The 15,201-nt window shown below is 52.5% G+C and overlaps 1 protein-coding gene across 4 annotated transcripts; it reads right to left on the bottom strand.

Moving 5' to 3' along the window:
* Positions 1–339: 339 nt before the first annotated feature.
* On the bottom strand, positions 340–15,142 carry ankrd12 (ankyrin repeat domain 12). Of its 4 annotated transcripts, XM_037276852.1 has the most exons (15): positions 14,792–15,142; positions 13,923–14,752; positions 9,604–9,717; positions 8,799–8,955; positions 7,457–7,582; positions 7,015–7,086; positions 6,583–6,723; positions 6,266–6,469; positions 6,021–6,163; positions 5,798–5,945; positions 1,619–5,721; positions 1,455–1,553; positions 1,164–1,307; positions 1,002–1,097; positions 340–897 (listed from the first exon to the last, which is right to left on the bottom strand). In XM_037276852.1, the coding sequence occupies exons 3-15, from the start codon at positions 9,661–9,663 to the stop codon at positions 712–714; spliced, it is 5,679 nt and encodes a 1,892-aa protein (XP_037132747.1). In that variant the 5' UTR covers positions 9,664–9,717; positions 13,923–14,752; positions 14,792–15,142; the 3' UTR covers positions 340–711. The 4 variants fall into 4 exon arrangements, with proteins under 4 accessions (XP_037132747.1, XP_037132750.1, XP_037132748.1 ...); XM_037276855.1 differs by lacking the exon at positions 7,457–7,582; XM_037276853.1 differs by lacking the exon at positions 14,792–15,142 and having other exon boundaries at positions 13,923–14,758.
* Positions 15,143–15,201: the final 59 nt, after the last annotated feature.

The following is a 15,201-nucleotide window of genomic DNA, read 5'->3' as shown; positions in this document are numbered from 1 at the left end:
CCCTGGGGGAAATGTACAATTTTTCGGGGATAATGGTCAGGTAACCAAAAAAAGTGAAAAATTCTGGAAATCAAGAAATCATTGTGTTAATTGGCATTAGGGATAATGCTAATTAAGCCTTATAGCTGTAAAGTAAACCAATTATTATTATAATAATTATTTAGGGTTAGGGGTGCGAGAACTGGTTGGTGAATTGAATGGGGTGCGAACAAGGAAAAAAGGTTAAGAACCACTGGTGTAAGGAGTAAAAACAGAAATGAAAAAAGCCAGAGTAAAAGCACACGAGGACGTCACAGACAAAGAGGAAAACACGCCGAAAACAACAAACACTTTGGTCCATTAAAACAGGAGACATTTACAATCAAAATATCTAGTACTTTTTTGTTGGGTTGGTTTTGTACAGCGCTTCTTAAACAATAAGAATAATTACACCATTTTTTTGCTATGTACAAATGCACAAGTTCTTGTATGTAGAAAATAAGTTAAAAAAAATTAAGAGCACAATCTGTACACAAAATTATCCACACAACTTTGACGTGTGCGCGTTTTTAAGTCACCCTGCTTAACACGACACGATGGTGGTGCTGTCGACTTCAGCGTCCTATTCGGCGCCCCCCCCCCTACTGGCCTTTGGGTCTCGCGTAGCGGCCGGGGGGAGTCCTAAGTGCTCCTCGCCGCGCCGGTCGAGCATTTTGCCGCTGCCAGCTCGGCTCATATGGGCGTGAGGTCAAAGTCGTCGTTGACCTCCACCAGCGGGATGTAGAACTCGGGAATCTCGAAGATACCGGTGGACTTGTAAGTGGCCGGCTCGAGCTCCTGTAGCTTGAGCTGCCACTCCAGCCGCTGCACGGCATTGAGCGCCGCCGCCTCATGCTGCTGCCGCATCAGCAGGCACGTCTGGGAAATACACAACGCACATTTCATTTTTCAGTATTTACCATCAATAGAAATCAATAGAAATCACCAAGCATGACTTTTCAAGTCTGGACATGGCGACTGACCTTGAGCTTGTCGAACTTGTCGTCGACATCTTGCAGCCAGGACATGAACTGCCTGGCGTTGAATCGGTCCCTCACCGACGTTTTGCCGTCGTCGCTCTGCAACGGAGACACGCTCGCGTCAAGCGGGCCGCCGCTCGACCCGGTGGCTCCGGCGGTTCGCACCTGGACGTCTTGGGGCATGTTGTAGACTTCGGCGTCCAGCAGCACGGTGCAGGCGCTGAACGGCAGCGTCTGATTGGCCAGCGTCCTCGCCGCCCGATAGTGCACGCGCAGGACTTCCTGCTCGTTGGACACGATCAGCTTCTCCTTTAAGAGCGCAGAGAGAAGAAACAACCGCAGCGTGACGTGGGCGGATCTCGCGAGACTCGACGGATCGTGTGCGACCACCGACTTGGCGAAAAAGAGCAACGAAGGTGGCTGGAAAGCGTGAGTGTATGCCGTCGGCCGCCTCACCCTCTCGATGCTGTGCTGCAGGCGCAGTTTCATGCGGACCACCTCCTGCTGCTTGAACATCTCCTTCAGTTGCTCGGGTAGTGAGGGAGGCGGAGTTATCTGTCCAGGACATTTGCTTGCTTTCAACTCAAGGTCTGCATTTAGCGGCGTTTGTGCGGACTTACCGTGGGGATGCACAGCTTGCTGAGCGGGTTCCCATCCAGGAGGTAGGAGCCGTTGAAGGTGACGTACTCGTCGTAGTACTGCGGCGGCTGCGGCGCCACGCTACACAGCACCTTGCGTTTCTCTTCGATCTTCCTCCGAATGTGCAGGAACTCGTAGTAAGGGTTGGCGCGCTCTGTCTGGTAGGGCTCGATCTCCTCCAGCTTGACCGAGGCCACGATGGCGGCGAGCGACTGCTGCTGCTGCACGGCTTCGCCGCTCTCCCGTTCGAGTTCCTGCGCCGGACCCGGCTGGCAGAAAGGCGGCTTGGGCATCTTCCTTTTACGCGGGTGCGATAAGTGCAGGTCCGCTTCCTCATCCGAGGAGCGGAGCTTGAGCTTGGTGCCGCAGCAGTCCGACTCTGGTTCTGCGGACTGGGGAGACGAACTGCCCGAGGTGTTGCTGCTGCTGCCGCCGCTCGTGCTGCTGCCGCCGCCGCCGCTCATGCTGCTGCCGCCGCTCATGCTGCTGCCGCTGCTCATGCTGCTGCCGCCGCTGCTGCTACAGCTGCTACTACTCAGGTCACTGTGGCCTGCCGGTTGGATGGCGGCCAGACTGGAGTCTTCATACGAGGACTCGGTTTTCCGGTCCGAGGGGGTCGCCTCCATGTATAACTCAGAGGATAACTCTGTAGTCAGCTGCTCTTCCAGTGAAGAACTTGGAACTTGGTTTTCAGACTTCTGTGCATCGCACATCTCTTGATCCTTTGTCGCGCTGGACTCGTCGTCCGACATCTCCATCGGAGTGACTACAACGGGAGGTCTGGGATCCAGATTCTCTTGCAGACATTTAAACTCGAAGCTTGCTTGAGGTTTGGTGGTGCTGGTGGAGGCTACTGGACTTTCCGTCACCTCCATCTTGACGCTCTCAGGGACAATTTCGGCACTAAGGTGTTCTGCACCATCCGCGTCGGTGTTTGTTTCATTCTGATCCGCAAGCGGGCCTGAAGAAGAAGAGTCCACCGGCAGTCTGCTCACGAGGACAGGATCCACGGGCTGGAGGCTTTCAGAGTTGGTGAGCTCCGGCGGTTCTATCGACAGAGATGCCGGGTCAAAGTCCCTGTTGGTCGCTTCCGGTTGTGAAGTTGGACTTTCCAGACAGGGGATGTCCCTCGGGACAGCGGCATCAGAAAGTTCTGCTGCAGGACTACCGCAGAGAGTGAGACTTGGAGGCTCTCTGTTGGGTGAGGAGCCGCCAGCTGAATCTTTACACTCTGCGAGCGACTCGGCGTTTGAACACGGTTGGCCGACGCTCACCTCTTCTCTTTCTGTTGACGTCTCCCTTGTTCTCGGAGCCTCTGCGTGGGGTTTCGGTGGACTGTCTGTCGCCCCGGTTTCAGTGGACACGTTGGCGTCCTCGTCCAGGATGGCCCTGAGGTACGGCGATTCGTGTCTGCCGGGAAGTGTCGGCCGGTGCGCATCCGGAAGAACGACGCAGTCCTTGTCCAGAGCGGCCGGCAATCTGGCGGCCTGGATGACCAGGGAGGACTGCAGGAAGGCGGGCTGCGTGTCGGCCGGCTCCAAGTTCACGTCCGAGTCGTACTCCGCGTGCTTAGGGGTCAAGGTGGCCGCCTGGCAGGAGTCCTCGGAGCTGGCGACCGAAAGCAGGGACACGGACCTGGACATGAGGCTGCAGTGCTCACCCTCGGGTCGTGGGGATCTGCTCAGGCAGTTCTCAACTGCGGACATGACCTTGGCGCCGATGGAGGGCAGGCTCTTTCCGTCTAGGGACACAGCCCTGAGAGCGGAGACGTCCTTCGGGGCTTTCTCTCTGCAGTGGGCGTCAGAAGCTTCGGAGCTTTTGGAGCGCAGGAGCTCTTTGCTGAAGCACGTGTCCGTCTTAGTCCGGTCCTTGGGCCTGGGCTTGGCAGGGTCCGGCAGAGATCTCAGTTTGAGCCTCTCCCTTTCCTTCTGTTTAATCCTCTCCAGGTGCTTGCGGTGCCACTGCTCAATCTCTTGGTCCTTGAGGCTCAGCATTCGCTCAAAGCTGGTCTGCATCAGGTCATCGTTGACCAGGCGCTTCTCTTTGGGCCTGGTGTCTCGGGTTCCGGCGGCGGCGGCGGGAGGTTTGAGCTTGGCCTTTTCACCTTCCGTCTCGCTGGGCTTGACTTTGTTGGCCTTGCTCTGCTGGGAACGGTCCTTGTGGCGCTCCTTGTCTTTGTGCCTGTCCGAATCTCTGTCTCGCTCCCTCCGGTCCCGATCCTTCTCCGGCATCCTCCCCGCTGCCTCTTCTTTGGATTTTGTGAATGAGGACTTGCCACTTTCAGAGAGATAAGACTTCTTCTCCTCCAGAAGTGATTTCAGATTGGAAGTGGAGGAAAGCGTCCCATCTTTAAGCTTGTCTTTTCTTTTTCGCTCACAGTCCTTGGAGCGATCGGATCTGCCGTGATCTGAGCTTTTCTCCGACGGCTTCTTGTCGTAACCCGCGCGGTCCTTTTCTCTGTGATCCGTATCGGAGCGCTTGTCTCGACTTTTTCGGCCGTCTTCGTGCTTCTTGGCGGCGGACAGAGACTTGAGTTTATCGCCCGGGAAGTGGGCGGAAGCGGGCCCGGCTCGCTCTTTTTCCTTCCAGCGCTCCAACTGACTCTGCGGCTCAGCTCTGCTGGCGTGCTCCGACTTGAGCTTTTTTTCCTTGTCCGGATGCCTTTTCTCCATTTTTTCCATTTCCTTCTCTTTTCCCGGGAGCCGCTTGTCTGTTTTGTCGCGCGCGGGCTCCAGATGTTCCTGATCGGCAGCGAGAGTTATGGCCGTCTCCTCCGTCTCTTCTTTCATACTTTGGTTGCTCTCGGCATCTGGAATGCGCTCGCTTGCTCTGTCGTCGCGCTCTCTGGTCCTCTCTTCCCTGCGCTCTTTTTTCACCGCCTTCTCCTTGTCACGCTCGTCCCTCGGCCGCTTGTCTTTGCCACTGGAATGTTTCTCCTTGGCGCTCTTGTCCTCCTTGCCGTCGCCGCACATCCTCTGGAGGGAGCAGTGCTCCTCCGCTTGGCGTTTTGTAGCCGCCGTGTCTTCCGCCTCGTCGCTTTTGAAGAAGTTCTCCTTCCAGAACTCTCTGTCAAACTCCAGATTCCTGTGGCCGTCTCTCCTGACCTCCTTCTGCCTGTGACGGCTACACTCGGCCTCGTACTCTCTCCGGTGTTTGTCTTTCTCCTTATGTTTGACTTTGTGCTTCTTGGCCGCTTTGACATCCACGTCCGTCTTGCGCGCGGCGGCGGCGCCCTCAACGCCGGCGAGCGGGCCCGGGCTGGTGCGGGCGTCGTCGCGCTCCCCATCACGCTGGTGGTGCTTGCTCTTCTCCTTGTGCTTGTGGGCCTTGGCGCTGGAGCTTTCCGTGGAGAAGTCCACGTCCGAGTAGTGGTTGTACTTGATGGCGTCGGTGGGACACGAGCTGTTCTCCTGCTTGAGCGGCGCCGCGTGCTTGTCGGCCAGGCCGTGGTTGAGTTTGGGTGACTTGATGGCCGACAAGTGGAAGAGGTGCACCGACGAGTCGTCTTTGGGGCTGAAGGACATCTTGAAGGAGTCCTCCTCGCGCCCCTTGTCCGCGCTCTCCGCAGCGGCGGCCAGCTGGAGGACCAGCGTCTTGCTGTTCTCCTTCCCGTCCTCTTGGTTTTCTTTGTTTTTATTCTGGCTTTTGTTCTTCCTCTTGAATTTGCCCTTGTCTTTCTGCTCGCCGCTGTCTTTTTTTACCTTGATGCCCTCCGAACTCTGCGAGCAGGTGGGTGAGTTCCTCCTGTCGGGGAGGCTCTCCCGCTCGTCGCTGGATGAGTCTGAGCTGCAGTGCAGCCGAGGGATCTTGGGCTTCTTGGACTTGGCTTCCCCCTTGGCGCTCTGCTTCCCGGCCACAGCGCCGTGCTCTTTGTCCTCCTTCTCCCTCTGCCGCAATTCTCGCCGCAGGATATGTCGGTCATTGAGCACTTTACTCAGGTCTTCCTCCTCTTCCTCGTCCTTGAACTCGTACTCGTCCAGGTCCGGGTTGCACGACGACGACGACTTAGCTTTAGCGTCAGAGTCCTTCTCTGCGTCAGAGTCGTCCACGCTGGACGGGTTGACGGATGGCGAATCCTCCGAGTCTGCGATGGGATCAACAAATGGGATCAACGTGAGCGGCCTTCACTATTTTGCACCGTGGCGAAGTCTTTTCCTCACCCGAGGAGCTGTCACCCTGCTCGGAGAGCACTGCCTCTCCTTTCAACAGCCGCTCCAGCTCCTCCGAGTCGGCCACGTCCACCGGCCGCTCACCGCGCTTGTTGGCCTGGAAGGCGTCTCCGCCGTGGCGCAGGAGCAGCTTCACAATCTGGACCAGAATGGCGGGATGCGCAATGAATCCACAGTAAACGCCATCTGGGCAAATGATTGGCGCAGGACCTACGTCTTTATGGCCGCTGCTGGACGCGTCGTGGAGAGGCGTGTCGTCGTCCAGACCCTGCGTGTTCACCTCAGCGCCGGCTGCGATTAGCACCTTCGCCACGTCGTAGTAACCCAGGTTACAAGCTTCGTGAAGCGGGGTCCAGCCTGCTCGACAGACCAAAACATTTATTTTTGGGACAAATGAAACCAAAATAGCAAACAAATTCTGCCCCCCCTCATTGCTCAAGTTTGCCATTGGGGTCCTACCTGCAAAGTCCTTGACGTTGACATCAGCTCCCAAGCTGATGAGCTCCTTGACTTGCTTGGCGTCACCCCGTATGGCGGCCATGTGCAGCGCCGTCTCGCCACGCTCGTTGCGCTTGTTGACCTTGTCCTTCTGCCGCGACGAGGCGCTGCTGGGAACCTTCTTGGGCACCGGCGTGGTCTGCGAGGGGTGGCTGGGCGTGGAATCTTTGATGGGCAGACCGATTGAGAGCTTAGACGGTCGAATTGAAGGAAAGTGGTACTCCAGAGAATAACAGCTGTATTTTTTTTTTCTGCTTCAACTCGACGAGTGCACAGACCTGGACTGTTGGCCGTCATTTGCATGAGCAGAGCCATCTGCTTGCGCTCGGACAGCGGGTAGCCAAACAAAAGGTTGGGAGCTTGCGACTTCTTGCCCCCGGCCTCCTTTTTCACTTTCTTCTTATCTGGTCCATCCTTATCTGCCAAACAAAAGCAAAACACCACATCAGACTTTACAAAGGCAGAGATGGCTGTGTTGACAAAAGGCCCTCCACCTTGTATCTACAGGCAGATTACAAGTATGAGGTCCCAAAAAAAAAAAAAAAAAGGCTGCCTACCCCCCCCGCACGCATGCATGGGCAGATGCGGGGTGAACACACGCACGAGCTTGTGTTTTTGCGGCAGGCGGGCGAGGCGGAAAAAGGGAGATAGAAAAAAAGACTCTGCTGCTGCTGCTGCAGCAGCGGCGGCATGATTAGCGGCATGATTACCTGCGTACGTCCGGCAAGGGGCCGCTAATCTCTCACCCCAGGTCTCAGCGGACTGGCCTGGGTCTGACTCATCTGCGGTGCAAAGCATCGTGGGAAAGCACCACGTTAAAACGCTCGCCCTGCTCACGTACACACATTATGTATGAGTCATGGCGGCGCGCGGCAGAGGGGCAGCGACGCAGCGGACAACATCATCCCTCCGTGATGTTTCCATTTTCAACGGCTGCCATCCAAATGTCGTACAGTCGCAGTCAAACGTTTGAGTGTGCCTTGGATTTGGAAAGCATCCCCACGACCTTGCACCGAGTCCTCCGTACATCACCGCGGGAACCGTCCGCTCACCTTTTTCGAGGCGACGAGAGCCAACAATTTCCCATTTGGAAGAACGGATTTCCAGCGGTCTACTGTCCATTGTTTGCGTTTCTTGGCACAAGTTATTCACTTCCTTTTGTTGTTGTCGTCCTCGCGTCGACACAGTTTCCTTGCAGCGGTCGGACCCCGTAAAGCAGAGATGGGCGCAGATCCGCCTCCCAACGGTTGATGTTGAGATGCGTGTGCCACTTGAGCTCTGCGAAGCATTTAGGTGAGCTCCAGTCTGTGGTGCCGCTAACTTGTGCTTTATAAGGCCGCTAACTCGGATAAGACCTGGGACTGTCCTGATGAGAGCCAGTTTTGTTTTTATGACTGTACCTGGGGACACCTTTTATTATAAAATTATTATAAAATTATGCAAAAATGGTGCAGAATTACACGGCCTTAGTAAGTGACTAGTAATCCACTCGGGTCATTTTTATTTACGCACACCAATCGAGCGGTGACCAGTTTGGGTCGTAGTCCACGTTTGACCTCCGCGTTAAAAGACAACCAAAACATCATTGCGCTAATGGAGTGAGATGAGACCCCATAAGCGGTTCTGAGAAATCTCATCATCAGCCCGGGAGGCGCCGTCCACGTTTTTTACAAAGCGTCGGCCTCCGGGGAAGATGAAAGCGAAGCGTTGTAAAACGCCCGTGGCGCACTTCACTGTAATTGCAGCGTTTCCATCAAAACCAAACATGCTGCAAACGGGCTAAAGAGAGAGACTCCATGAGAGACTCGACTTTGCATCCATATGGAAGCAAAAAAGAGTGCCTCCTTTCTGAGAATCTCCCATCCTCATAAAAAAAAAAAAAAAAGCAAGAAAAAAAAAAAAAAAAAAAAAAAAAAAAAGCAGAACAACGGCGTGTCCACGTCGGAGCCGTTTCCGACCGCCGGCCCTCAAAGCTCATACGTGGACAAAAGAAGAAAACAGCTGGGCACAGTTGCAGGATTGAAAATGAACGCAGGGAGTATTTATGGCGGTGGGATGACAACCTCAATCACAATGACGGATAATGTCATAAAACCTTGCGGTCGATTGGCCTTTTAGCTATTTTGAGGGAGGCTGCCTGTGACATTTGCAGCATTTTCTCACACAGCTCGCAGCAATAGAACATTTCAAAAAAAGATATCGCAAGGTTCTGAGAGCCACGCAGACGTTGAGTTCAACAACAAAAACAAATCAAGCCCTCTTTGTTCTCACTCTCTGGCTCTGGCAGCCAGACATACGGTGCCTTTAAGGACCTCCGGAATTTAGGAGCTCCCTCGCTGTCTCTAATGACTCTTAAGTGTTATTCTTAACTTAAAGCATACCGATTGCTCATTTTGACTTTCTATCACGGCCGGTCAAGAAAACAAATGGCGACGAAGCTCAAACTAGGGAGACAATCTGAGGTCACACGGCAGCCTAAGTAAGGAGTGGTTACCGGTGTCCGAGTCTCGCTCGTCCGTGGTGGTCCGGGGCGGACTGTTTGTGAAGGAGAGCTTGCGCTTCATGGAAGACTTGACTTTGCCTTCCTTTGCCAGCAACTCGCTCCGGTCCAGCTTGGGCGTCTTGGTGAATGGGGACAACTTGTCTTTGCACTGTTGGAAAGGCAGAATTGAAAAAACATGTCACTGTTGTCAGTCTCAATGTTTGAAACTGTTCAATCAGCTGCACACCAAATCATTCTTTTTTTTCTTTTCCCTCTGGATCAATGCGAGTGGAATTGGAAAAATTCCCAAGACGCTCTGATATACATATATATATATTTTTTTTTTACGATGGGCAATAACTGCAATAAGCTTTTCCATCTCTTGACTTACTTTGAAAAGTAAGTCACCCATATCCTTTATCTAATCTTTTCTTGCTTTCAACAGCACCTCTGCTCTGGCAGGTTGACAGGATCTGTGCAAAATGTCACCAAACATTTGCCTCCAAAATAAACGCTGACGCAAGACTTTTCCGAGCGCCCCCTCCCAAACAAAGTCGAGGTTACCCGTGAGCTTTCGGAAAAGAAAGACGCACGCGCAGGCGAGCCGAAGCGGGGACCGTCGACTGCGGGAGGAAAAAAGTCGTGACATATGGAATGTGCGGCAAAACAGAAGGCAATAATTAAGGGATACGGCGTGTTGAATTTCATGGCGGTGGCTATAAATACGCCAGTGACGTTTTAATGTTGCCAGCAAATGAATGTCTGACATTTAAGGCTACAAGTCGTTGTGCACTTCAAACTCAGAAGAGCGTACTACCTTCTTCCCCGCTTGCTTTTCCACCATGGCGCCATCTCTGTCGCTACCGGGTTTGGCCATGGTGTGGCACCCGACTAGCCCAGACAGCTCCAGCCCAGCGAGTTCATCGTGCACCTGAAACCAAAGGGCAGGAAATGCATTTTGGTCAAAGGTACCCAAAAGTTACTTGAGTAAATGAAGCACAGTACTACCCGGGTCTGCTTGAAGGAAAGAAAGCGGCGATGGTGCATCACAGATACAAAAGCGGGAAAGCTGCTAAAAAGAAAGTCTCGCGAGACTTCTGCAAAAACACATGTCACTTCCGCAAAATATCAGCAGAGCTTTCAAGCAGCGGTCAGGTTTTTGCGAGATGGACTAGAATTAGGAGTGGGGGCTGGCAACTACAATCATCAGGGGTGTCGCCGTTTACCTTAAGTCGTTTCGAGTCTGGATCAAACCTGGACACGGTTCACACGGACAAAATAATCTTGGCGCGGTGGCTATTTGAAGGCCGTTTGAAATGACCATCGAGCACACAAACGAAGCGTGTGAACAGGCCACACGGGCTCTCTGCTTTTACGAAGGCCACATCGGGTCACGGGCCAAAATGCAGAGGATTTGCGTAACGTTGTCGGATCTTGAATGGGTTGTGCAAGTTCTCACAAATGGCGTCTGTATAAGTAAATATCTGTTGTGTGATTACAACGCCGTTATAAGCAGGCACAATGCGATGGTGAAGGTGCGAGCTCATTCAACTGCCGCTTGGGTAGAAGGACCCAAGAATGGGACCGGATCTCAAACATGAAGGCACTGACCGCTGTGTCCTGGAGTGAAGCTGCAGTATTTGGATTTTAAGCTTTGTACGGTGAGATGTGAACGCCGGTCACTATGACAGCCTTGAGCGGCGCCCTTGGCGGAGGTAAAGGAAGAAAAAGAGAGAAGCTGCGCTGTGTGGCGCCACGCTGGGAGGGTGGCCTGCCGACGGCTGCATGAAAAGCGCTTCTAGTGTAGTAACCTGATCTTGCGACTGCGGCATGGGACGAGGGCTAAGAATAGCAGCGGGGGCCTGACACGCAGCGCAGGGACGAGCAGCCGCAGCAGCGCCGATGACACGGCGGCACAAAGGAAAAGCATCGCGGCGACGGCCTCGCAGACGGAATATTGCGATAGTGACGACAACACGAGGGAGGGGGCGTGGCGTGCTGGCTGCGACAACCGTCACATGGTTCTCGCCTTGTATGGCGACAGGCTAAATGATGGTGTAAGGGTGCAGAGGGGGCGGGTTGCGCATCTATTCCCGGTCGCCGCCCCCTCCTCCACCACTGACTCTCTAATGAGGAGCAGGACAAAGGCAGGCGCAAAAAAAAAAGAAAGAAAAAAGCCCGATTACGCCAGACGAGAGCGAGAGGGGCCGGGGCCGCAACAAAGACGCTCCTACGGCGTGACGTGACTCGGGGCTTCGGGCCAACGCCGCTTTAAAATGTGTGCCTTTTCACGAGGCGCGCTGTCAAGACGACACAAAGGAATTGGCCTCGGACAACATACGAGATTAAACAGCACATGGGAGGACAATACGCACCTCCGCCCTGGCCAAATAGTGATAAAAGCGCCTCGCCAATTAACTGCGATAACATTTCAAATGGTTACTACTACGACAGCTTCACACTACAATTAGCACATTAGCCTCTTTAACATCGAACCGGGCCTTTTGTTCAAATACACGTGTGACGCGGATGGGAGATGGAGGTTTTTACACTGACAAAACATATGAAATAACCGCCAAGTTTTTTTCCCTTCACCAATAAAAATATGGGTGCTGAATTGAGTGCTTCAACTTCCTGTTTCATTACTGGGTTTGTGAAACTCTCGAAGTAATACTAATAAGTGACGATTCCGTTGTGAAAAAAGGCGGGTGAGAATGTAGGTTAATGCTCAGATATGCAAGCGGTGGACAAGAACAATGATGCCTTTGCTGGCGATTATGGGTTAAAAAAAAGGGGGGGGGGGCAAGTTGGGCATTAGAGTAAAAGGTTAGGATGTAGCCGTGGGATGCGAGGGGGGGCTCACGTATCGGGGGAAATATTTGCAGTCCAGGATCGGCCACTGCACATCGGGTTGGCTAAAAGGAAACACACACGAGTGTTTCAAACGTATTGGAAGGATCGCAAGTGGATGCGAGGCGACCACTCGGAGTCATCACGCGAGTCCTACGGCAGAGCATTTCAAAGCCACTTCATCCGTCCGAAGAAGTCCGAGATTTGCTCGTTACTGCTTTTGATTTTAGTCGCTTTCTCGTCCGCCCGGTGCCGCAATGCTCTTTTCTCTACGCAGTCTGTCAAATGATCAAGGCATGGCAACACGTCTGCGTGGCTTCGGCATTTCACACGACGAGGTACGACACGCTCTGCGCCGCACGTTCGGCCGCCGGTGAGCCCTACGAGTGAGTCCGTGTTGCGTGATCATTCCGCTCCTCCCGCGCCGACGCACAGGCGAGGCCTCTCCGCACAGCTGCACGCTGACTCCGTCTCGGCATGCGCTCTGCTGCTTTCACGAGAGGCGCCGTGCAACTTCCTAAATGTATTTGAGCAAAAAGGTGACGTCATTGGGGTCTGACGAAGGTTACCATTTAAAAGCCCTCTGTGTGCCAAAGCACATCCAGGGGCTAAAAAAAAAAAAAAGCAAGCAAGATGGCGAAGGGGAAAACGAGGTTCACGAATCAGAATCTATATTCAAATTTTGCAGGTGTTTTTCAAAAGGAGGAAAAAAGACAAATCAATAAAAATCAAGATATGACTTGATTAAAATAATAGTAATGATGATTTGCAAGTGAAGCAATTTGACACCTAATGTGAAGAAGAAATGCTTATTTACTCAACAAAACGTGCCTTTTGGCAATGAAATCATTTGCCTTATGTAATTGTCCCTTGGTCATCGGGCTATTCTCCAACTTAAGAGGCTTACGGTCTGGCGGCTATATTATCCTTGTATGGCATCCAGGTTATAGCGTATACACACAGGAGAAAGGTTCGAACCAGCACCGGATATTCCAGAAAAGAGGAAAAGGGGAAACCTTGTAGTTACCGATACTTTTTTTGGGGGGTGGGGGGGCTATTGCACATTTCATTCGTTATTTTCGTGCCATAAACATAGTACACAATGCTGGGTGATGAATCAGTTTTATGATTTTTTTTGCAGCTTCCTTAGTTCCAAGTAAGGCAAATGCTTATTTAGCTACGTATTGGGACCATTGGACCCGAGGTATGTGCTTCCAAGGCCTAAATATTTTGCCGAAGTCACCGTGCATGCCTACTGAGGGAACCATGCAGTCAGATGCTTCATTTTACGATAGTAATTTGATAAATATGTACAATTTTAATTTCTGAAAGTGACTGACACGTATGCTTTGACAACAACATTGTGCCAAAAGGAAATCTGTTCTGAAGCTTGCTTGGTATCTGGAGAAATAAAGCAAACCCCAGACAATTTGTTTTGAATAATGTGATTGTCATTTGCTTTTTCTATCAGCACGGCAGAACCAATTCACATTGCCGTGTTGCCGAGCCCTTCCTACAGCCTTGGTGGTTTGAGCATTTTTATGGCCCCTAAAGTGACAGTTTAGAGTGCAGGCAGACGTTTTGTGTGAGTAGTCGCCATGTAAAAAAGACAGTCGGGCGCCTTTTGTATTAGGAGGCAGGCAACACACCCCCAGCATGTCACAGTCAGGCTGGACTGAGTGACTGGGAATCAAAATCACACTCCTGTTATTTAATGGTGTATGGTAAAGGATCTAAAAGGACATTTCATTTGCCATTTTGTCAATAGATCGGCGCCCACCCTAAACACAAGTGCGGGGTTATGCTCCTAAGCCTTAAAATGTCCACTGAATTGACATTACGCTGAGTAATAACAATCTGGATACAGTTAGCATGTTACTACATGGTCCATTACGGTTTTATTGTGTCAAACATGAGGGCAAAACAAGCCCAGCACAGCGAGACAAAAGCCCCCAGCACCACCGCAGATCCTCACCAGTGGTGTACCCCCCCCCCCCCCTCCCTCTTCTCGTCCCCAGCTAGGAAGCTATCTGAGCTAGCTCCACGACTTCTTCTACCCAATTGGGGAGACATTTCAGCTCTTCCACGCCCGACGTAGATATCCGACCCGCAAGTTAGGGTAGGTGCTAATGAATACAAATGACCATACGTGGCAGCCCTACGTCAGAGGACATGAAAAGACGTTCCCCCGTACGTACGTCAATTTAGCTTGGCGCTCACACGGCGGCTAACAGTAACTAGCACGATTTCGCCTTGCCGTCCGGGGGGATAAACAACAAGCCTTACCTTCTACGTTGGCCGCCGTCGTCTCATCCGTGGGTGGCTTGACGTGAAACAGTTATTCGTCCCCCCCCACCCCAACCCGCCCCCGCTTCCAAAAGGGGGAAATGCTCGGACGTAAACCGTTGCCTACGGCAGTGTGACGTTCTTCGTTGCCTTTTGAAAACATCGCAGCCAGTTCGCTCGTCCTCCCTCCATACCAGCCGAGAAAAGACCAGCATAAACACGCCAGCGGCCCGTCTGATTGGGTCGTGGGAGACACGTGACGCAAGCTGGCCCCTCCGATTGGTGTTCGAGAGACCATGTGACGCAGCCCCAGCTTCACGTCGAGCTGAAAAGTCTCTCTTGCCGTGGCTGCGTGTTGGCTGCTGGCCCCCGTCCTCTATGGTGTTTTTGACGGCGGGGCAGTTCCGACAGTACGCGTGAAGGGCATGTAACCGCGTTTACTCGGCGTAAAACGTTGGGCTGGTAAGAATAATCACCATGCTGTTGTGCTACCTTTAAGGGCGTTGTGTCAGTTTTTCGAGTGGGGAGGGGGGGAGAAAGGAAGAGCATTGACGTCATCGTGTTATAATGGAGAACCTTCTGGAAGAAATGTATTATCAAAAGTCCTTGAAATTACCCCTCGCATGTTGTTTTACGAAAAGCCACCATGCTTCCATCAAAAGACCGTCAAGCCATGTGTTCCATGTCTGTTGCGCAGTGGCATTTGCATCACGCACATGCGCAGAGGCTCTTATTTATGCAATTTTGCGCATGTGCGGAGGCCCTTATGACATGTTGCAGAGCAGGCTTTGGCAACGGACGGGAAAGGGGGAGATGGGGAGGGGAGGCACCTATCCCCTGCGAGACACGAGAGCGGGGAGGGGAGGCACCTATCCCCTGCGAGACACGAGAGCGCCACCGGGGCCAATGATGAAAGTGGTGCGTGTGACAAGAGGGGCTCAGCATGCGCAATGGCTTCCCTTCAGTCATGCGTTTTTGTTTGTTTGGATTTGTCAAAGGTGGCTGTTTCCATTCACTTGGTGAGCCAAATGTAGGTGTACTGTACACCTTTTAATTGCAGGCTCAGTGAATAATGGCAAATAACTTAAAGAACAATGACAGTGGGATGAATGGAAGGAAGGCAGATGAATTTTGAGCAACCCGGTCTGGAGAAGGCGAATAAACACCCTTAAAAATGCTGGGTTAAAAACAATCCAATTTGGGTTAAGAATTGGACAGAAGGAAACAAGAGGTCCAAAAGGAAGGTAGGAAGGCAACAAAGTAGTTAGCAAAGGATAGG

The sequence above is a fragment of the Syngnathus acus genome, chromosome 17 (genome assembly GCF_901709675.1).
Source record: "Syngnathus acus chromosome 17, fSynAcu1.2, whole genome shotgun sequence".
NCBI classification, from domain to species: domain Eukaryota; kingdom Metazoa; phylum Chordata; class Actinopteri; order Syngnathiformes; family Syngnathidae; genus Syngnathus; species Syngnathus acus.
This window is presented reverse-complemented; position numbering and strand designations above follow the sequence as displayed.